The sequence below is a fragment of the Poecilia formosa genome, unplaced genomic scaffold, assembly GCF_000485575.1.
Source record: "Poecilia formosa unplaced genomic scaffold, Poecilia_formosa-5.1.2 Scaffold308, whole genome shotgun sequence".
NCBI lineage: Eukaryota > Metazoa > Chordata > Actinopteri > Cyprinodontiformes > Poeciliidae > Poecilia > Poecilia formosa.
In genome coordinates this window covers 120,284-141,925 of record NW_006800247.1, presented here as the reverse complement: position 1 = coordinate 141,925, position 21,642 = coordinate 120,284, and the positions used below count along the sequence as shown (strand labels likewise).

The following is a 21,642-nucleotide window of genomic DNA, read 5'->3' as shown; positions in this document are numbered from 1 at the left end:
GTTTGAAGAAACTGGTGTGCTTTTTTTCTCACTGGTTTGAATTTCTGTACCATAAAATGTTGCTTTTCTAGATCTTTTATCTACTTCCTGTTGTCAGACAGGTTCTACTGAAGTGATTTCAGCATTTTTTTATTTACTCAGGTCATTTTTAACTGATGTCAACGTTTATTTGATGATCTGAAATGTGCAAGAATAGAAAGCAGCTGACCAGCAGCATAACAGAGTCTGACGACATGAAATAGATCTGGAGGCTTCAGCAAATCAGCAGCTGAGAAGAGCTAAAGAGTTTAGCTGTTAGTGGTTTCTTTCTGCTTATAGCTGTGGCCGGCTGAAACCTCTGTAAGCGTGGCCTACTTCCAGTAAAGTGAGGCTGACTATGTGATTATTTCTGATGCATCTCTGCTGATTTGCTTGAGAATGAGCTTTATTTTTCATATTTCCAAAATTTAAACCTGAAATATTCCTAAACAACTCGTTTATTTTTCCTTTCTTGTAACAAAAGGAATAAATTTGAAGCCTTTTTTCAGCTGTCTGGTAGTGCAGAGCAACAGGTGGGGGAGGGTAGGTGCATTACTTAGTGTTTCATGCAGACATGAAAAACTCAAAATAACAGAATTATCCAAAATATAACTGGTTTGAACCCTCTGTGTTTTATCCATTACTGTTTAGTTGCTGTTACTGTTTCATCTGTTTAAACTGTAACATAATCTTCTGCATTAAATCAATAAATTTTTGATTGATTGAATAAAAAGTGCAGCTAACATCCGAGCATCGCTTCCTGTCGTTCTAATGAGCACTTAACAGTCAGAGTGCCCAGATCGATGCCATGCATATTGCTCTACTTCAACTTTGTCTTTTTTTTTTAATAGTGTATATATATACATACTTATTTATAAAACATATCTGCAACATTTTATACTTTTAGTGCTTTTTAAAATCAATCATAGTAAAATAAAAAAATTCTAGATGTATGTAATCTCACTAAGATTAAAATATTTTTCAAAAGAAACAAAATAGAGAATAACAAAAAACTACAAATATCAAAACTCAATTAAAATACAAAACATATAATAAAGGAAGAAAAATAACAAAAGCAAAAAATATTTAGATTTTTGGAAAAAAAAAATGTTCCAAAAATGAAATCTTCTATTTGCAACATGATGACATTTAAATAAAAATATTTGAAGCTGCAGTATTGGAATTTTTATTTACTTATTTATTACAGCTGTCACCATGTTGTGACAGTTTAATGTGACACAGATAATCTGTGAATGAATCTGTCTCCTCTCATCGCCACCATTGCTTTCTGGAGAAAAGCACAGCTCCCAGTCAGAAACAACCAATCAGAACCAGGAGGAGGGTCTTAGCGCTGTCAATCATGTTCGTTTATGCGCTGCTAAATCCGCTAATGGCGGCGAAACAACTTATAGTTCCAGGAAAACTGTTTATCTGCTGTCAACAGTGGCTATGCTAACCAGCGTTTGCATTCCTGGCAGGGAGAAGCTGTAGTGTAGAGAGAAAGGAGGTATACGCAAGCGTCATTGACGGCGCTAAGACCCTCCTCCTCGCTCTGATTGGTTGTTTCTGACTGAGTAGTGTATTTCTGTCGTTGTTGCTGGGAGATGGCAGAGGAGCTCCATTTTTTTTCAAAGATTATCTGATTTATCCAAAGGTGCAATCAATAATTACAGAACAGAAAGGTGTGAATATTTACTCACTTAGTTCATGTTACATATTTTCATTTAATTATTATTTTTGTAGAAATCAGTTTTCTTTTTGGCAAAAAAGTTACATTTTGTTGATCATAATTAATTTGTAAAAGCAATGAAACAGTAAAACATTCAAGGTGTTGAATACTTTTTGAAGTCAAAGTGGAACAGAACTATAGGGGTGAATATTTACGCTACACGTCTTTATTTAACTGTCATTAGTTTTCATTTTACGTTAAAGGGTTCTTCTTGTCAAAAAAGTCACATTTAGTTAATCACGATTGATCTGTAAAAGCAGTTTTTGCAGGTTTAAAACGTCTTCAGTGTGAGAGAAAAGAAATTCCTCGTTTGCGACCCAAACTTGGCAAACGGAGCAGATTCTGGTTAAAACTTCAACGTGCCTTAATACCAGAAACCACTTCCTGTTTCAAGTCCACTGCCTCATGAAGTATTGCTTCATGGCTTCCGAAAGTACAACTTACACCAAAATGTTGTCATACAGAATTTATAAACACAGTCCTGCAACACTGAGTGGCATTTAATAAAACAGTGCAAAAAGTGATCAATGTGACATAAATTTGTAAATAAGGACGCCACGTCTCTGCAGCACCTATGCAGAGATGAGTAATGAGCTGCTCCTGTGGTCAGAGCATAAAAAAAACAAAAAACAGAAGTATATTTTGAAACAAGAACTAATCTTGGCAGGTAACCGTAACGGCTACATCTTTTTCACATAACTTTAAACACCAGAGCTGCAGAAACAACAAAACACATCCAGGTCAACATGATTTAGTTTTTATTTTATTGTCAGCTTATTCATACAAAAATAGGAACTTTTGTGGGAAAAACATACAAAGTTTAGAAGAAAGTAAAAGACAAAAGACTGGAGATATAAATAGACCCTCATCTAACAGCGAAAACATGTGAGATGCAGCTGAATGCTGTAATTTTTGTTAAGCTTCAGAGATAAATACATCACATCAGATACATTACAAGGGATGTGAAATAAGGAAGCTGAGATGCGAATCTTCTTCATGCAGAGGATGAAATTTCCTCATTGGGCTCTGAAAGAGAAAAACACAGATGAGCAAACTTCCTATTGAGTGTGGGAGTTTCTTTCTTAACTGGTAAATATTTCTTCATCTGAGAAATGTTTGTCTGTTAGTAGAAAAGTTTCACGTTATTATGGTTGATATTTAAAGTTTGTTGAATAAAATATTTTAGTTGGAAGTTGAAATATTTTAATAAATTCTTATATTTGGAAGAGATAAATAAGAGGCTCTGCTTCCCCCTCATGCTTCATTCTAATGTTTTATCACTGCACTGCAAAAACACTAAATCTTAATCCAACTACTTTTGGTGTAGTTTCTAGTGAAAATAACTTAGTAAACTTGAAATAAGACAAAACTAATCCAAAAGTCACTTTTCAGCAAGATATAGGAGCTTGTTTTCAGTCAATAATTGGGTCTCTGTCTCTTTAAAAACTCCTGTTCTTTCTGAAGCTCTGCCTTCAGGAAGTCATCCCAACATGGTTCCTCTTTAAACCCTTTAAAGGTTTTTTACCAGCGTTTCACTGGGAAGTACCACAGCAGATGAGCAGTTCCACCAGGTGTTTGCTAATTGCTGCTGGCTAGTCTGAAGGAGCTGAGTGCGGGAGGAGCTGTGCCTCAAAGGCAGAGCTAAGTTCATCCAGGCGTTTTGAACAGCTGAATGGTTGCCATGGAGACTAAAGGATTTCTCAAACATGCATGAAAGAATCAAGGCAACACTCCAGGAATGTTTTTGATGACACAATAATATAATATGATGCAAAGCTCAATAAAGTAAATTTTACGTAGCACTGCCCCTTTAAATGAAAGGTGTGCTACTGAGGGTCTCACCTGTCCACGTCCGGTAAACAGGAATCTTGAGTGCCGGGTGTGTGATCTCCACACACACTCTCAGACGTTCCCTCTCGCCGTCTCTCAGACCCGTCCTCAGGTTGACTTTGTTGATGTGAAGCGCGCCGGCGGCGCCCGCCATTTCCTTATCGCTGTCCTCTTCGTCCTCCTCCGACTCGGATATCGTCTCCTCGTCCCTGTCCTTCTCTCTGTCCACCTTCTCATCTATGTATTCTATGCCTTCAGTGTCGGGGTCTGTGACAGCCGCTTTTGTTTCTGAAAGACGAATTACATTCCAGAAAAGGTGACTCAATTACTGAACTGATCAAAACATCAATTATTTAATATTTAAAAATTACATAACCAGATGGACCACAATATAAAATTGTGTGAAAATTTTGATATTTTAAAGGTCAAAAAGAAAAGAGCCCTGCTTAATGTTTTTATTACATTGGGTTATAATTGTACATTTATGAAAGTATACTATATTTCTAATAATGCTTAATTACTTTACTATATAAAGTGGTGTGATTGTGCATTTACTGTTTTTGCAGTAAACGTTTTGTTTATGACTTGGACCCCAAGAAGAGTAGCCATTGTTTGTCATTGCGGAATGGGGATCCAAATGAACTAACAAAATGAAAATTAGTCATATTAACAACACAATTAAAGTTTCACAAGTTATAAAACTTATGAAAACTGCAGGTTTATGTCTGGTGAATTTTTGGTTGAAACAAACTTGTTTTTCATTCAGTGAAGTTACTCACAGTGGGTCGATTACCCAGAAATTTCACTGAAGAAAGAGCAGCGATACTTCACAATAAAAATACTCAAATAAAAATAAGTAATAAGTACAGCTTATTAAAGATACTCATAAAAAGTTTTTTATGGGTATAAAAAAAATCCATCAAATCCTAAAATATTAGCCTGTCTTTTTTTGTGCCAAAAGTGATTTTGGCAAAAATAAATAAATAAATATAAAATAAATAAATCATGCAAAACATGAATAGGCTATTGTATTAGGCTGGTGATATGATATACTTACTTATTGCGTGGCCATTCTTGCGTCTCTCCGGTTTGTCCGGTGTTCTCGGCAGGTTTGCGGACTTCTCCAGGGCGCAGACACTTTTCAGTTCTCTCTGTCCGTCATCTCCGATCTCCTCTGTCTCACTGGACACTAACGGAGAGAAAGTCGGTCCCCCCGCTGACCAGAGTAGCTTGGCCTTGGGGTGACCTCCCTTCAGCAGGATGGAGAACACGCCGACGCCTTCGCTGCTCCAACAAACGGAAATCGACGGCGGAATGGTCGGGGAAGCTGAAGAAAACGGAAGGAAGTCGTCAAATGTTAATCCTGAATCAGGACTTTACGCTACGTTCACACAGCAAGTCATCATGCTGATAATTCCCTACATGCTACTAATTAAACGCTACAGCAACAAGATTTCTGTATAAATGGCTAACGGCCCTAAAGCAACCCGCATGCGCAGAAGAAGAACGTTGACGTCACACAGCAGCGCTTTGTTTACGGAAGTAATAGTTGATTGAGCCGTTTTGGATTTGGAAAGTTTATTCAGCAATGAGAGCCGATAGTATTGTTGTCACATGATCATAAAAAGAAAGATTAATTGATAGCGATGGCTTTTTGTGGAGCATTTACTGTAATTTATGTAGGAAAGTTTGCTTGGATGTGTAGTCAGAGCCAGAGACTGCGATTTATAAATTCATAACCATAATTTTCAGTCATTGTTTACGTCCTGATTTACAGCGTCTAGTCTTTTCTGGTCCAGAATTAAGACACATGTTTCACCTCAATCACGTAAAATTCGGATAAAATACGACATGATCCTCCAGACTGCAGAAGCTGTGAAAATAATATCCGAACTACCACACCGAACAGATCTGTTTTTTGGGGGGGTTTTCCCTGAAAAGGTTGGAATTGTATGACAGAATATTAGGGAATTAAATCATAAATAAATAAAGAAGACTGGTTCTGTTCTAGCAAAACTGTGGAACCTCTGGAGATGATAATGGAAATGATTTTACATGAAATCAAGAAAACCATGGACAAACCTGACCATCCTGTCCGAGAGGCTGTCTTAGAAAAACTGAGAGCTATAGTCAGAAGCTTCTTCAGATTTGCCATAAGACAGACCTCCACAGGAGATCTTTCCTGCCAACAGTCATCACTATTTACAATAACTGAAGAATTTTTAATTAATATGAGTTACAACATTTAATTCCCTTTGGGCTCAATAACGTACTTTTGAATTTGAAAGAAATGATCAAATAAATAAAATGATGACAAAAAAGTGAACATTGCGAGAATAAAGTCATAGTATTACAAAATTAAAGTTGTAGCATTAGGAGAATAGTCATAATATTACGGTTTGATTCTCATACTATGACTTTATTTTCATAATAATTCTGATATTGATACGTTGTTGCTCATAAGACTGTATTCTCATAAAACTTGTAATTCCCTTACAAACTTTTTACTCATAATTTAATTTTTGTTTTTCATTTTTCTTAGTTTGGTTCTAAAACTCTGTTGTAGAATTAAGTCATTCAGACTGCAGTGATGAAGTTGGATATAGGTTGCATTTGAGCTAAAATACGGATTTGGGTCACATTTGTTAATGTGTGTTAATATGGCTGTAATAACTGTAAATGTTAATATTTCCCACCATTGTCTCCGTTTCTCCAGTGTCTCTCTATCGGCTCCTTTAGGGAACAATGCTGGACTCTGCAGGTAATGCCGCCTCCTCTGTCCCTTTTCTCCTGCAGGATTGGTTTCCTCTTCAGAGTCGCTGTGGCCCTGAAGAGTCTGGGTTCAGTTTGTATGGGGCCCCACAGCTCTCCTCCCTCTATCACCTCCTCTTCTCTGTCATCCTCCTCTCCATCTCGGAGCTTCAGCCACGTGACAGAAATGTTTGGAGGGTAGAAATCTGTGATTTCACATCCCAGAGTGAAGCTCTGATCCGAGGCTTGAGTGAAGCTGACAACATCAGACACACACGGCCTTTTGATGAAGCCTGAAAGGAAGTAAATGTTGCAGAAATGTGACATATGTTACATGTAAAGTTTCTTTTTATTAGCTGCGTTTCCATTACAAATGTATGCAAACCTTTGTCAATATTCTGCTGATGCCGAAAAAAAAAGTAATTTTGCAATTTCTGTGTGTCCATTAAATAGGAAATTAAATTAAAATCACGTGAATAAGCTTGTTTATAAGCCATTAAAATGGATGTAAACAGTTACATGAGAAATATTCATAATTCAGCCATCAGCCAATCAGAGGAGACGTTGGTGTGTTATTTCCTAAGGGCCGTGCTAATAAAAAAAAATATGAAAATAAAGTCATAATATTTCAAGAATAAATTCATAATATTACTAGAGTAAAGTTGTAATTTTATTACTTTATTCTTGTAATTTTTTTTCTAAGCGTGGCCCTAACACTGCACCGTGCAAATATCTCAGCACTTTTGAAATAAGACAAAACTAACTTGCAAGTAACTTTTCTGGACAATTTTGGGGAATTTGTAGTTGGTGATTTCACAGAAGAGCTATGGATTTAATATATTTAAATGACAACCAACTTCTTATGAACTGTGACGCTGTGAGAGCTCTGGTGGAATCGGCTCCTCATTGTCTGAAAAAACAAAAACAAACCATCGTCCTTGTACCACTTCCTGTCGTCTTTGCAGTTCCCGGCAGTAGTAACATCCGGTTGTTGATCACATGTTTCATGTGATGTGAAAAAAGTCTTTCGATATGGTTCCAGCACAAAAACGTTTTATGGCAAAACATGAGTTTTGTCAAAATTGATGTGTTTCTATTAAGTTATTTTTTTTCTCGTCATTTCAGTTTGCGCAATTTTTTGGTAAATGGAAACGCAGCTCGTTGTCTGTTGTGGGCACCTCTAGTCTCGCGGGTGATTGGTTGCTTCAGGGCGACGTGGTGCACGCTCACCCACACCTTGGTGGCGCCCTTCTCCACCTCACAGCGGGGAAGTTTGCACTGACTGAAGGCGGAGAAGAAGCCCTCTGAATTGGGCCGAGGCGACGAAGAGGCCTTGGAAGCCACGGGGCTGAGCTCCCCGCCCTGACAGAACCAGCGGAAGGTGATGACATCCGGATGGAAATGTGTCGCCTGCACTGTCATGTTGATGACATCTGAAAGAAAAGGACGCAGCTTTGAAAACACGGGAGACTAACACACTGGATGGTACATTTAATACACAAACCTGAATGTGTTTTAGTGGGACTGGCAGGCAAACACAAAGTGGGACATGATTCATTCATTTACCTCTGAAGCCATGTTTTTACTCAAGTAAAAGTAAAAAAGTATTTAGTAAAAAGGAAACTCAAGTGCTGAGTAACTGATCAAAACATCAATCACTTAATATTTAAAAATTACCTAATCAAGCAGATCAAAATATGGAAATTTTGATATTTTAAAGACCAAAATGAAAAAATTTGTATCATAATTACAAAATAACAAGATCAGGAAAAATAAATATTTTTTCAAATCAATTTATTTTAATATTAAAATCACAACACTTTAATAAAAACTGCAGGTCTGTATCTGGTGAATTTTTGGTTGCAGTATGTTTGTTCTTTATTCAGTGAAGTTACTCACATTACGTTTTACTCAAGTAAGAGTAGTGATACTTCATAATAAAACTATTCAAGTGAAAGTAAAAAGTACATCATAATAAAAACTAAGTAAATGTAAACAGTTACTCTGGATGTCATGTATTGGTTTTGATCAGCTTCCTTGTCTGTGCTAAGAGCATTCCCACAGCATAATACTGCTGAAAATTGATGTTTACTGACTCAGTCTGAGGTGTTTTGTGGTCTAAACTCACTATTCCTTCTAGTCCCAATGAAGTTTGTGCTTTTAATGTCAACGGATGTGGAGAAATTTTTACATGAGGATTTTATTTACCTGGATTATTTTCTGTCTCTGCCAGCTGTATTTCAGACACCTCTGGAGCAGCTGCGTACAAAAAAGCATTGTTACAAACAGATTCTAAAGAAAAATTTAACGTATTTGAAGAGAAAAAACAGGCTTTCTTACAGAGAATAGTAAACCTCTCCGACACTCTTTCCTCCACAATCTTGTCCTTGCCCACATAGGACACCTGACATTTAAACACAGCGCCCTTGTGCAGAGAAATCCGCGGGACGAAGGTGAGAGCGGAAACCAGCTGCTGGGTCCCCTTCCCGGAGGAGAGGACCGGCCCCTGCGTGTGCAGCTTGTAGTACCCCATCTCGCCTCTGGAGGTCAGCAGAGGACCTTTCTCTGAAGCTGGGGAGGTGAGAGTTAGACCGAAGGGCAGATGGATGGTGGTTAGCGGAGTGTAAAGGCAGTTAAAGTTAGACCTGGAAGTTTCTATTTGCATGTTATGTTGTCAGGCGGGAGGATTATGGAGACGTTGATGAGAAAACATTACAAGTTAGATGTGCAAATATTTCACCATCACTTATTTAAAAGTTGTTGCACTGCAAAAACACGAATTCTTACCAAGTGTTTTTGGTCTGGTTTCTAGTGCAAATATATGACGCAGTACTAGGGCTATACTAGTAAAAAACAATAAAATAAAATGATGAGAATAAAGTTATAAAACCACAAGAACAAAGTAATAATATAATGAGAAAAATAATATTATTACTTATTTTGAAGAATGAAGTTGTATGATAATAAAGTTATACTATTCAATGACTTGAAATACCACAACTTTATTCTCGTATTATTTCGGTTTCATTCTTGTACGAGTTTATTCTATTATGACTTTATTCTTGTAATTTTACAACTTTTTTCTTGTAATCTTATAACACTATTCTAGTAATTTTATTATCTTGTTCGTGTAATTCTATAACTACTTTTTTGTAGGTTTATGACTTTATTCTTGTAATTTTATGGACTTTCTTCCATGTAATTTTATTAGTACTTGAAATAAGACTAAACTAACTTACAAGAAACTTTTCTTCAATAAATATGAGCTTGTTTTAAGTAGGTAATTCTTCAAAATTATGAGCTATAAATGAAATAATCTGCCTGTGGAACAAGACATTTTAACTCATAATATGGATGAATATGGGTAATATGTCTTGTTGCAATGGCAGATTATTTCACTTATAACTACTTGTTTTTAGTCAATATCAAGGAATTGCTAACTTGAAGCAAGCTCCTATAATTTGCTGAAAAGTTACTTGTAAGTTAGTTTTGTTTTATCTCAAGTGTACTAAGATATTTGCAGTAGAAACTAAACCGTTTGCAGTGCTGGATGATGCAGAAATGGTCTGGTATTTCTTCTCTCTAGAATCCCAGATCAACCTTTTGACCTGCACTCATCCATTTTCCTGTCAACAATCTAAAATACACAACATTTCACTTACATTTTCTTACTTTTCCTGTATTTACATTAAGAAAAAAACTAATTTTTTCCTGTCATTCAATCCAAGTTTAGCTCAGTTTGATGAAACCTGCTGCATCTGAAGTGTCCCAACCTGTGAGCGAGGTGTCATTGATGGCGGTGTCGTTGAGGAACCACCTGGTCTGGACCCGGTCCACGCGCCGGCCCTCGATGCTCACGCTCACCCGCCCCTTTTGGCCGGCGATGATGCGCGGCGGCAGGATGATTCCTGACACAGTGAGCGACTTCTGTTTCTCTGTGGCAGGTGAGGCAGAGGAAATGAAAGCGTTAGAAAAAAATAAACAGTTCCTTCATCTGGCCTTCCCCTAAATTTGACCTCTAACCCAGCGGCGTCCAAACGTTTTGCAATGAGGGCCAAAATAATTTTATTATGGGTTTTCCAGCCACATGACAATTACTTGATTATTATAGCACAATTAAATAATTTTATTATGCAACACAAATCTGGAAAAAACTTCCAGAAAACTGCAAAACAGCTGAAACACTGAGTTCCTTTGAATCCAGACTGAAACCCCTCCTGTTTAAAGTTGCTTTTGAAACATAATAAAAGAAACATTAATCAACATCCTCATGTGTAACAATGGCAGTTAACAAAATGTGATGCTTCAGTTATTTTTGTGTTTTTATCATGTAAAACATTTTGAACAGTCTTGGTGCTGAATCAGTCAAAAAATAAACTTGACTGATTGATAAAAATGCCCTATATATCAATTATGACTTAAAAGGAATGTTGGCTTTGTGAAATTGGGCCTCTGTCTCTTTAAGAAACCGTTGCTCTTTTTGAATTTCTGCTTTCAGCAAGTAATCACAACATAAATAAACTTTTTACACTTTTTACATTTTTTTTATCTGCTTGATAAAAAACTAAAACTGTCTTTAGATCAACAAAATATATGTTTCTGTTCAGAAGGTGAAGGAAATGCCAACATGACTGAACCTGTTTCTCAGAAATTAACTCACTTAGAGCTAAAAGCAGAGTCAGTAGAATAAATGTTTTTATTTTTAAGCTGGCCTGTTTAGGATGCGGCTTCGTGACATTTCCTGAGTGAATGTGTGAACACGCTGCTGCAGCGATGCAAATGGGATTTAATCTGTCATTTGCAGGAAAAAAAAAATTCTCCCTCATTTTGAAGCATTTTTGTTATATTTTGAAAAAGATATTTTCTCATAAAATAAAGAAAATCCGTTATAATTTTAAAATATTTTATGGACTAAATAAAGACAACAAATGACTGACCTAAAATATGTTTAGTTTTTGCAGAAAATGTGATTATATACTCTTTTTTACTTTTTTGTGTTTTTGTTCTATTATTTCTGCTAATGTGAGACATATTGTTGATAAAATCCATGAAAATAGAAAATAAATGATCAGCTCTCTTCCTACGCTGCAAAAACAGAAAATCTTACTAATTATTTTTGGTTGAGATTAATGTAAATATGAAAAAAGTTTAAGTTCCACCAGCAGATTATTTCACCTATAACTTGGATAAAATGTCTTGGTTTAAGTAAAATAATCTGCTAATTTAACCAAAACTTTGTCATCAACATTAAGGAATTAATGACTTAAAACAGACTTCTTCATGATGCTGAAAATGACTGGTAAGTTGGTTCTGTCTTATTTCAAGATATTTGCATCTGGAACTAGAAATTAATACATGGTAAAATTTAGTGTTTTTGTAGCGCCTGACTGTGTGTCTAACCTTTTAGAAGATAAACTCATGGATTATTTGTTTTACCCAGTTTTTAAAACGTTTTAGCCTTGAAAAGGCCACATAAAGATACAGTACTCACTAAGTCCATAATGTCCCACTCAAAACAGACCTTTAACAGTTTTTACATTTCATCATGAGGTAACCAAAAACACTTAAAAAAAAACTTTTCTGTGGTAAACCAACACAAAGTTGAACTTGATTGTGATGCAGATTGGACAGGATACATGCAAACTGTGACATGTTTTTATATGTCATGAGTTTTCACATCCAAAGACTGACATATTTCTTCCTTCAGTCAGGCCCAGTCAGACTGACTGTAAACACCAATTTTTAAGTCTTTCCATAGATTCTCAACTCAATATAGGTCTGGACTTTGAGTAGGCCATTCTAACACATGACTATGCTTCAATCTAAACCATCCTATCATGTCTCTGGCTGTTTAGGGTCGTATCTGTATTTAGCCCTTCCATAAATGTCAGATTTGTGCTGCACATTTTACCTATCCACTCATTCTCCCACCTGAGCTATGGATCTCTGCAGCTCCTCCAGAGTCACCAACAAGTGGTTTCTAGATGATAAGTCACCAACAAAACTCTCAAAATGTTCTGGAGTTCAGATTGGGTTGCTAGGTAACAGGTCTTGGCTTTGCTGGGGTTGCTAGGTAACGGCCCAGTTGAATGTGACTTAACAGTCGGGAGGTTTTTGAAACAAAAAAAGATTAAGTTATTGCCAATAAAACAGCTGGATGGTTTTTTAAGTACTTGGGTCGTTTTTAGAAGCAGCAGAGACACAAATGAAAGAACAAGAAACTGAAAAATGATAATTTTGAGTAAAAGATCCCCTTTAAACTTTCTGCATCTCAGGCTCTGACTCACCGTCTCTCCTCCTCCAGGAAAAGCCGAAGCAAAGCAGGAAGACCAACACAATAGAGATACACATCATGGCCACGGACGCTTTGGCTGACTTCGTCAACACAGGAGCTTCATCTGGCAGAGGGAAAAAAAAGGAAAAACTTAATGAAGAAGAACAAAAACAGCAAAAACTAAAATACACTTTAAAAAATCCACATTTCAAGCAGCTCAAGATATCAGAAGAAGATATCTTATTTAATCAGATACGAGAAAGCATTTACAAGCCCAGAGATTCTCAGAAAATAAAAAAAAAACTATCACATCTTAGAATCGACAAAGATGGAAAATAAATTATTTACTGTCTTCCTACACTGCAAAAACACAAAATCTTAGCAAATATTTTGTCTAGTTTCTTGTGCAAATATCTGACTTGAAATAAGACAAAACTGGATTCAAAGTAGCTTTTCAGCAGAAGTTTAAGTAAATAATCTGTGAAAATAAAATAAAAATAAAAAACTAATTCTACTACGAGATTTTTTCACTTATAATGTGTGAAAATGTCTTATGAGAATTATCTACTTAAAACAAGCTGCTATATTTTCCTGAAAAGTCACTTGTAACTTAGTTTAATCTTATTTCAAGAGTACTAAGATATTTGCAGTTAGAACTAGATTAAAGCGACTTGGTAAGACTTTGTGTTTTTGCAGTGTAGACCAGCATGTTGAGCTCTTACCCTGAGGGTCCAGCATGTCTAGATCTGCTGATGTTCTGGTTGGATCCACCGCCCCCGGCTGGTTCACTGCACACTCCACCGTGCCGCGCCTCCGCCTCTGCTCCGGGCTCAACGTGAAATACCGCCTGGTGCTGTAGGTCCGGTCCAGGTTCTGATCCGTGGCCGGGGGTTCTGGGAGTGCCGTGCCGTTCTGGAACCAGGACACGGACACGTCCTCTGGGTAGAAATGCTCCACATCGCAGTAAAGAGTAAGAGGAGCGTTGGTGGAGCGAGTCTGAACTACGGACAATCTGACAGCAGGGAGACCTGAGAAGACAAGCAAGAAAAATCTTCAGACTCAAATTAATTTAAATCAGATGCAGCGGTGTGTTAAGGCTATTGTTGGTAAAAATGCCAATAAACCAAAAAATTTAGAATTATCTCAGAAATTTTCTAGAAAAAAATAAATAATTTCTGAGCTCTAAAAGTTCAAAAGTTGCAAGAAAAAAAAAAACATATAATTTTAGATTAATCTACATTTTTTAAAAACAGTTGAAAAAGTAAAAATTTCTAGAAATTTTGAGATTAATCTAAAAAGAAATTTTTAGGAAAAATCTGAAAATCTCTGAGTTTAAAATGATGGCAAATTTCAACTGTTGAAAATTTTGACTTTCCGAACTGAGAAATTTTCCAAAAGTATTTTTTTTTTTACTATTGAAACTCAAAATTTAAAAAAAAAAAAAATCTTCTTTTTTCTGGGAGGATTCTTAACTTTTCAAAGTCAGAAATTTTAAAGTTATTATTTATTTAAAATTTTTAATTTTTGGAGTTCTGAATTATGTCTGAAATTAATCTAAAAATTTCAGTGTTTTTCTAGCAAATTTTTGATTTTTTTAAACTCAGAAATTCTCAAGTTTTTCTTGAAAATGTATAAAACGGTACTGTGATCCTAATACTCTGTCATAATGAGATTTTCATGCTAAGTCTCAGGCCACAGAGCATTTTTCTGTTGAAAACAAACTCACGGGTGACACTGAGCCGGAAGTCCAGCTCCTTGGTGCTGCCTCTGTGTGACACCTGGCAGCTAAAGGTCACGTTCTGGTCCTCTTTGGACGGGTAAAAGGTCAGGTTGTTCACCGCCGTGTAGAATCCATCCGGACTCGGCTCGCCTTCCACCCGCAGGGCCGGCTGGATCACTTCTTCTTCTCTGGTCCAGGAGAAAAACACCGGCGGCGGGTAGAAGCCTCTGGCATGGCACTCAAGCTGGCTCTCTTTTTCTAACAGAACCCACTTCTGAGGCACGGAGACTGAAGGGGGCGCTAAAGAGCAGAAACAACAGAGAAAGGAAGCAGACTGTCACAATGGAGCATCAGGGCCAAGGTAGATAGAAAAAAACAAAAAGAGTACATTTCTGTCAAAAAGTTAAGAAATTTTTTCCAAAAGTTGACATTTTGAAGCTCAGAAAAGTTTCTTTTTTTTTTTTTTTTTTGAAAATATATTAAATTAATCTAAAAAATTCTGAGGTTTTTTCCCCCACAAATTTTCAACTTTTGGAGTTCAGAAATGTCCTAGTTTTTCATGAAAAATTTCTGATTTATTTCTCACAATTTCTGGATTTTTTGAGCCAGAAAATTTCCAAGATTTTTCTAGAAATTTTCTGCGATTAATCTAAAAATTTCTGAGTTATTTCTAGCAAAACTTCGACTTTTGGAGCTCAGAAATTTCTTTTTTTTTACTTTTCTTTTTCTTTCTTTAATTTTAATTTCTTGATCTCCAAATGTCACATTTTTCCCCTCGTACATTTATTACCAGTAGCTTGAAAATATAAATTTTATTTCTGGAAAACTTGACATTTCAAACGCTGAATAGTTTCTTTCTATTAAATTTTTGACTTTTGAATCTCAGAAATTTCCATGTTGTTTCTAGAAATTTCTGAGGTTAATCTCAAACTTTCTAATTTTTTTCTTACAAATTTATGATTGTTGTATAAAAATCTCAATATTTTTCTAGAAAATTTCTGACATCTCAAAATTTCTGAGCTCTTTCGGCAGAGATATACTCCCTTTTTCTAACCACAAAATCTGTAATATGCCGTTGTAGACTTTAAATTTTTACTTTAGTTTTACAGAATGAATCCATTAGAAACAAGTAAACTATAACATACCTAGAATACTGAATGTAACATTTCTAGAGAGCAGGTCTGTAGAGTTGTAGCTGACTGTGCATTTATAAACCCCCTGCAGACTGAAGCTGGCGCTGAGGATGGAGATGGAAAAATCCCCATTGGTGAAATTGGAGGGATCCCAGCTGAATCCCTCCTTTATTTCTTCTTCTGCTCCATCGAAGGAGGCGACAGTCGTGTTTTCTCTCGTCCAGTCGACTCTGATCAGAGAGACGTCCATTTTGTCTCCTGGTGGGGAGAAGCTGCAGGGGAGCGTCGCATTTGTGTTTGGGTTCGCCTCGATTTCATCAGCAGACACTGAAGCAGAGCAAACAGAAGCACATCTCAGTGAAGTTCATTCAAAAAGCAAAACTCATGTCGATAATTTCACAGAGTGATGCATTTAAGTTGTTAATTTTATTATAACTTGGAGGTAATGAAACAAAAAATTCAGTTTATCTGAAAGCTTGAATATCACCTAAAAGAAATAAACAAGAAGAGTATCTGGAAAGTTAAGTGGAAGGAAAAAGATCCATCAAGTTAGAATATTACATAAAACCAATAAAAAGGAGGTTGTTGCTTAAATGGTTGACTGTAGTATCTGAGTATGGAAAGTTGAGTGGAAGGAGAAAAATTATAGGAAGTAAAAATATTACATAAAACCAATAATGAGGGTAAACTGCAAGACGTCATTACTTAAGAGGTTGGCTGTAGCATCTGAGTATGTGAATGGAAAATGAATGAGAGGGAAAAAAATCCATAAAGTTACAATATTACATAAAACTAAAGTGACTTAAATAAAATATATTTTATCTAAATATATTTTATTAATGGGTAGTCCTTGTCAATATTAAATTTATTTATGTAGGTTTAAAACTGCACCAAAGTGCTGCACAAAAACAATAAGAGTTTGGTTATTTATTAAAAGAAAAGAAAAATAATACAAGAAAAAAATGTATGTATAATGTTAAAATAAGAGTAGTAATAATAAGTAAACTGTCATGACTGGGGGGTTTTGGTGAGGTGAGGGAGGACGCAAGCAGGCCAGGATGAAGATGATGGTTCAATGCTAGTCCAACAGAACAACAGGGAGCAAGACGCAACATGACGAGGATCCGACAAGAGACAAAGACAACAGGTGGGACTAAATACAGACTAAATACTAAATACAATACTAAATACTAAATTAAAGAAATGAGACACAGCTGGGAGCAATCAACAGGGAAGCAGGGACTCACAGGGGAACAGGCTAATAAACACAGAAAAACCTCAAAATAAATGACAGAAAACACAGATCACAGCATAAACAAAAACAAAAGACGGTTGGTTGTCCTGTTTGTCTCAGGTAAGAAGCGTTTGATGCTCCCTGTGGGTCAGGAGTGGCCTAACTCAAGTAATGTGACAGTTTCAGTCCATGTGTGCAGGTTCCTGCATCACCAACTCCAGCTGCGGTCCAGGCCTTTTGGGTCTCCCCAAAACTCCTAAATGTGCTTTATGTTCAGTTTAACCTTTGTTCAGAATAAACTGAACAAAGGCTCAGTTTATCCGCCAAACTTTTTCCTTCCACTCAACTTTCCTTCAGAATGCTTAAGAACACCACCCTGTTCACATTCAGTTTCTCTAACAGTGGCCTTTGTGACACAACTTATTTTTCTCAAGTTTGTAATTTTCTAAAATTAAATCAAATTCTTTAAAACTACAACAAAGATTATATATCAGTTTCACATTTTAAATTTAATAACTGAAAATTAACTTGGATGGTATTCTAGTTAACTGAGATGCAAATGTTTGTATTTTATTTCATATGTTTCTTGCAATATTCTCTGCAGCAGAAGAAGGAAGAAGGAAGTTACAAAACTCATAGGAAATTATTTAATTTTCTTCCTGGAATGAAAAATTCTCTGTGCATTTGAAAGCAACATCAAATTCAAACAATTTTTAAATCATATCAGTCTTTGAACCTGGAGTTAAACGCAGATAGGTCGATTTTTATTTTATTCATCGCTCGTCTCCAGACTCTAGTGTTTTAGTTTCATTCTTTTCCTCTCTAAAGGTAAATCAGTAATCGCAGTATAACCCATTCTCAATGAATCGGTGTAAATATAAAGTCTTCTAATCGGCTTAATTAGTAACCTGCACAATAAATACTTGCATGCAGATACAGCACCAAGTTACACGAAACTTTCCACACTGAAGTGTTTATGTTTCACCTCCAGCAAAGTGTGACAGACGAGCCTTTAGGACTGAACGACGCCTTTTTGTTGCTCATAAGTGCAAATAAGGTGAAGTAATTTCAACCTCAGCTGCAATCAATCATGTTGAGAAAGTTATTTTCCACACTGAGGCACAACTGGAGCTTTTTTAGCTTAAGTCAATTTTACTTCATGAAAATGTATTAGTTCCACTTACAGATTATTTTACCTACAGCAAGATATTTTCCCCATGTTACAAGTGAAATAATCTGGAAGTGGAACTAGAATTGGGTTGCTAGGTAACAGGCTGAGCTTGGCTGGGGTTGCTAGGTAACGGCGCCAGTGGAACTAGAACTTTTTCATCAATATAAGAGATTTTTGAATTAAATCCAGCTCTTATTTTCTTGCTGAAAAGTTACTTGTAAGTTTGTTTGGTCTTATTTTGAGTGTACTAAGATATTTACAGTAGAAACTAGACCAGAAATAGTTGGTAATATCTGTGTTTTTGCAGTGTTTCCGTCTGGGGAGTCATTTGTTTTAAATTGGTGCACTGCAAAAACACAAAACATTTTTGTTCTAGTTTCCAGTGTAAAAATCTTAAACTTGAAATAAGACAAAACTTACTCACTGGAAACCTTTTTGGCAAGATTGATTTAAGTAATCAACTCCTTAATATCGGTGGAAAAAGTTCTAGTTCCAGTGGGGCCGTTACCTAGCAACCCCAGCTAAATTCAGCCCGTTACCTAGCAACCCCAGCTAAATTCAGCCCGTTACCTAGCAACCTAGTTCTAGTTCCACTGGCAGATTATTTCACTTGTAACATGATATTTTCCCCATATTATAAGTGAAATAATCTGCCAGTGGAACAAGTATTTTTTAATCGATATTATGGAAATTAAAAAAAGCTCTTTTATCTAGCTGAAAAGTTGCTTGTGAATTTGTTTGATCTTATTTCTTGTGAACTAAGGTATTTGCACCAGAACATAGAACAAAAATACTTGGTAATGTTTGTGTAGAACAACCTGTTTTCAGATTCCAATCTGTGACCAATTTGTTTTTATTTAACATGTTCAGCAAGGCCTCTGGAGGTGAAACAAGCCCACAGCATCATAGGTTGCCTACCATACTTAAAGGTGTTTTTGTTTCACACCTCACCCACCTGGAGTGTTTTGTTGCTGAAAAGCTCAATCTTGATCTCATTTGACCTAGTCAAAGCCCAAGTAGTGCTCTGCAAAAACTCCATATGTAAATGTTTGTGATGGTATAGAAAAGTTTTTTTTAGGAAGATTACTAATGTAATAATATATTTGAACTAGGAACTAGATTAAAAAACTTGTTAAGATTTATATTTTCTGCAGTGCAGGATAAAGTCGCGTCTTCGTCTGGTTTCATTTTTCACAGTAACTGATTTTTTTTTTATTATTTCTTCATGTAGGATATTTTTGCTGAACAACTTTTGTTGCATTAAAACTTGCATTTTTCTTAATTTTCTTTTCAGTTGAGATACTGCACTACAGTATTCATTTATTTTCCACACCTTTGCTAGGATTTCCAATAAATGCTGAAGGACATTTTACCCCGAAGCAGTTATATTGTTCTATGAATTGTTTTAGTGAAGATTTTTTAAAAAGCTACATTTTTATTCTTGAAATAATTCAGTTTTAATGTTCTACTTATCCTGCAGCAGGAAGAGTCGGCCACACTAGACAATCATTTCATAAAAACACAGCAGACATCATGTTTCACCAGGGAACATGTGGATAAAAATTAACATAAAGTGTTACAGTGCCTTACTTAGAGACTCTTTTTATGCTTTTTTGACATTTTTCCCACTTCCTTGACCTCTTTTTATCAGCATTATCAGATCATAAATAAGTAAATAATGGCAGTACTTATTGCAAAAACTGCAATATTGGTGCTGATGCACTGCAAAAACACAAAATTGTACCAAGTAATTTTGGTCTAGTTTCTAGAACAAATATTTTAGTTCACTTAAAATAAGACAAACTATCTTAAAAGTAACTTTTCAGCAAGATATATAGGTTTATGTTAAGTAAATAACTGCTTAATATTGATGAAAAAGTGGTAGTTGATTTGTTGATTTTTTTATGTTCCTATGACAAAACATTTTGAACTGAACTGTTGCTTAAATGTGCCATAAAAATAACATTTGATTTGTTAATAATCTGCCAACAGAACTAGTAATTTATCATCATATTGACTTAAAACAAACCTCTATATTGTGCTGAAAAGTTACTTTTTAAGTTAGTTTGTCTTATTTGAAGTGCATTAAGATATTCGGATTAGAAACTAGGCCAATAATTCTTGGTAAAATGTTGTGTTTTTGCAGTGTAAGCATTAAATTGACATAATTTAAAGAAATAAATCTACATTTTTCTACTTTATCATCATTATGCATGAATGTACACCACTTTAATATTGCATGATCACAATATTACAAAGCATAAATTCCCTCTGAGAGTTAAAACAGGAAGCAAAACTTTGCTAAACTCTTACAAACGTCCAGTTTGAGCTGGAACCCGCAGATTATGCCCCGGATTATCCATGCAGGCCTGTGAGTGCAATAACACACAATACTCACCAGGCTTTATGAGAGCCAGGAGCACAGCGAAGACGAGGACTTTACACCGCATGGTCGGGCTTGTCTTCACTGCAGGTTCTTATCAACAGGTCCGTTCTGCAGGCTCATGCTTATATAGAGATCCGAGGTGACAGTGGGCGGGATTGTCCCGAAGGAACAAGAAATATTGTTCCTGGGCCTCACAGAGAGTGAAAGGAGGCCCTTTGATATGTGGACGTTCCTCCAAATAAAGGAGGAAAGAGGGGAAAGATGTGCGGGGAAGCACAAGTGGAGGAAACGGGTCACTTAAAATTCACACGGGCCGGAGTCCAAGGTTTTCTGGGGGGCTGCTTGACATTGGTGCAGTGTTGCCGTGAACAAACGGAGAGTAATCCCCACTGAGCTGGTGTGGGCAAACACTCAGCCGACACTACAGCGCTTTTCTGAGAGAGCAAAAAGTTACATTTAGGAGAGAAAAGGAGGTTCTGTTCTCCTTCACAGAGTTTAGTCCCGGCCGTGATGAGCTCCTCACAGGGTTAACGGCTGGAGGAAAGTCTAAGTTTTCACGGAAAAAAGGAGGAATACATTTTCATTTATTTTGAGCCCCAACAGTTGAAAATTGGCAAGAACATTTTTTTTAGGTTAAGCTCACATATTTTCTAGAAAAAACTTGGGAATATTTGAAAATCTGAAATATCCGGGTTATTTCCTTAAAATACGTTTGAGATTAATCTCAAAATCTGAGCTTTTACTTCTGGAACTCAAAATTTCAGTTTTCTCCTTTTTTTTTTTTTTTTTTCTAGAAAATTTCAGAGATCAATCTTAAAATTTATGACTCATAGCAAGACATTTTTCCCAAGTTATAGGCGAAATAATCTACCAGTTGAACTAATACTTTCATCAATATTAAGGAATAATGAACTGAAAACAAGCTCCTCTGTGTCTTTCTAAAAGTAACATATAAATTAGTTTTGTCCAGTTTGAAGTGTACTAAGATCTCTGCACTAGAAACCAAATGAAGTTAGCTGGTAACATTTTGTGTTTTTGCAGTGCAGACTGGTTCTGAAAGGTTTTAACGGATCCGGCAGGAATTTGGTTTGAGTGTTTGAAATCCAACTCAGATTTCTGGAAAATGTGGATAATTTAAGAAGGCCAGGCTGGTTTGAGCAGCTTTCTTAAAATCATAATTTGATACAATACTCTTTTTATTTACTCAGGTTATATTTATTCTATATTTGAATATGTCTAACAGTCAAATACTTTTTCCTAGCATAACACAGTGTATCTACGTCACAGAGCTGAAGTATGTGTGAAACAAACACAAGGCTTGAAATGCTTTAGAAAGTGACTAATGTTTGTTCATTTGACTTGTTTGCATACTGTGTTTGAACACTTACTCTTATTT

At 36.0% G+C, this 21,642-nt stretch overlaps 1 protein-coding gene across 3 annotated transcripts; it reads right to left on the bottom strand.

Moving 5' to 3' along the window:
- Positions 1-2,487: 2,487 nt before the first annotated feature.
- LOC103152329 (uncharacterized) lies at positions 2,488-20,521 on the bottom strand. 3 transcript variants are annotated; one of them, XM_016661055.1, is made up of 14 exons: positions 20,259-20,521; positions 15,468-15,782; positions 14,329-14,622; positions 13,325-13,630; positions 12,616-12,726; positions 10,102-10,263; positions 8,669-8,983; positions 8,537-8,587; positions 7,507-7,761; positions 6,274-6,621; positions 4,635-4,904; positions 3,807-3,865; positions 3,590-3,776; positions 2,488-2,773 (listed from the first exon to the last, which is right to left on the bottom strand). In XM_016661055.1, exons 1-14 carry the CDS (start codon positions 20,308-20,310, stop codon positions 2,742-2,744), a joined length of 2,757 nt encoding a protein of 918 aa, XP_016516541.1. In that variant the 5' UTR covers positions 20,311-20,521; the 3' UTR covers positions 2,488-2,741. The 3 variants fall into 3 exon arrangements, with proteins under 3 accessions (XP_016516541.1, XP_016516540.1, XP_007572809.1); XM_016661054.1 differs by having other exon boundaries at positions 3,590-3,865; XM_007572747.2 differs by having other exon boundaries at positions 3,590-3,865; positions 8,669-8,899; positions 20,259-20,520.
- Between the last annotated feature and the right edge of the window lie 1,121 nt (positions 20,522-21,642).

What these genes read in the sequence shown, in the direction of transcription:
- LOC103152329 (XM_016661054.1), bottom strand. Translation starts at nt 20,310, where the DNA reads ATGCGGTGTAAAGTCCTCGTCTTCGCTGTGCTCCTGGCTCTCATAAAG. An exon ending in CAATGACACCTCGCTCACAG is followed by an intron (nt 8,984 to 10,101) that starts GTTGGGACACTT and finishes ACATGCAAATAG; the next exon opens with AAACTTCCAGGTCTAACTTT. An exon ending in GGAGAGGTTTACTATTCTCT is followed by an intron (nt 8,588 to 8,668) that starts GTAAGAAAGCCT and finishes TTTTGTACGCAG; the next exon opens with CTGCTCCAGAGGTGTCTGAA.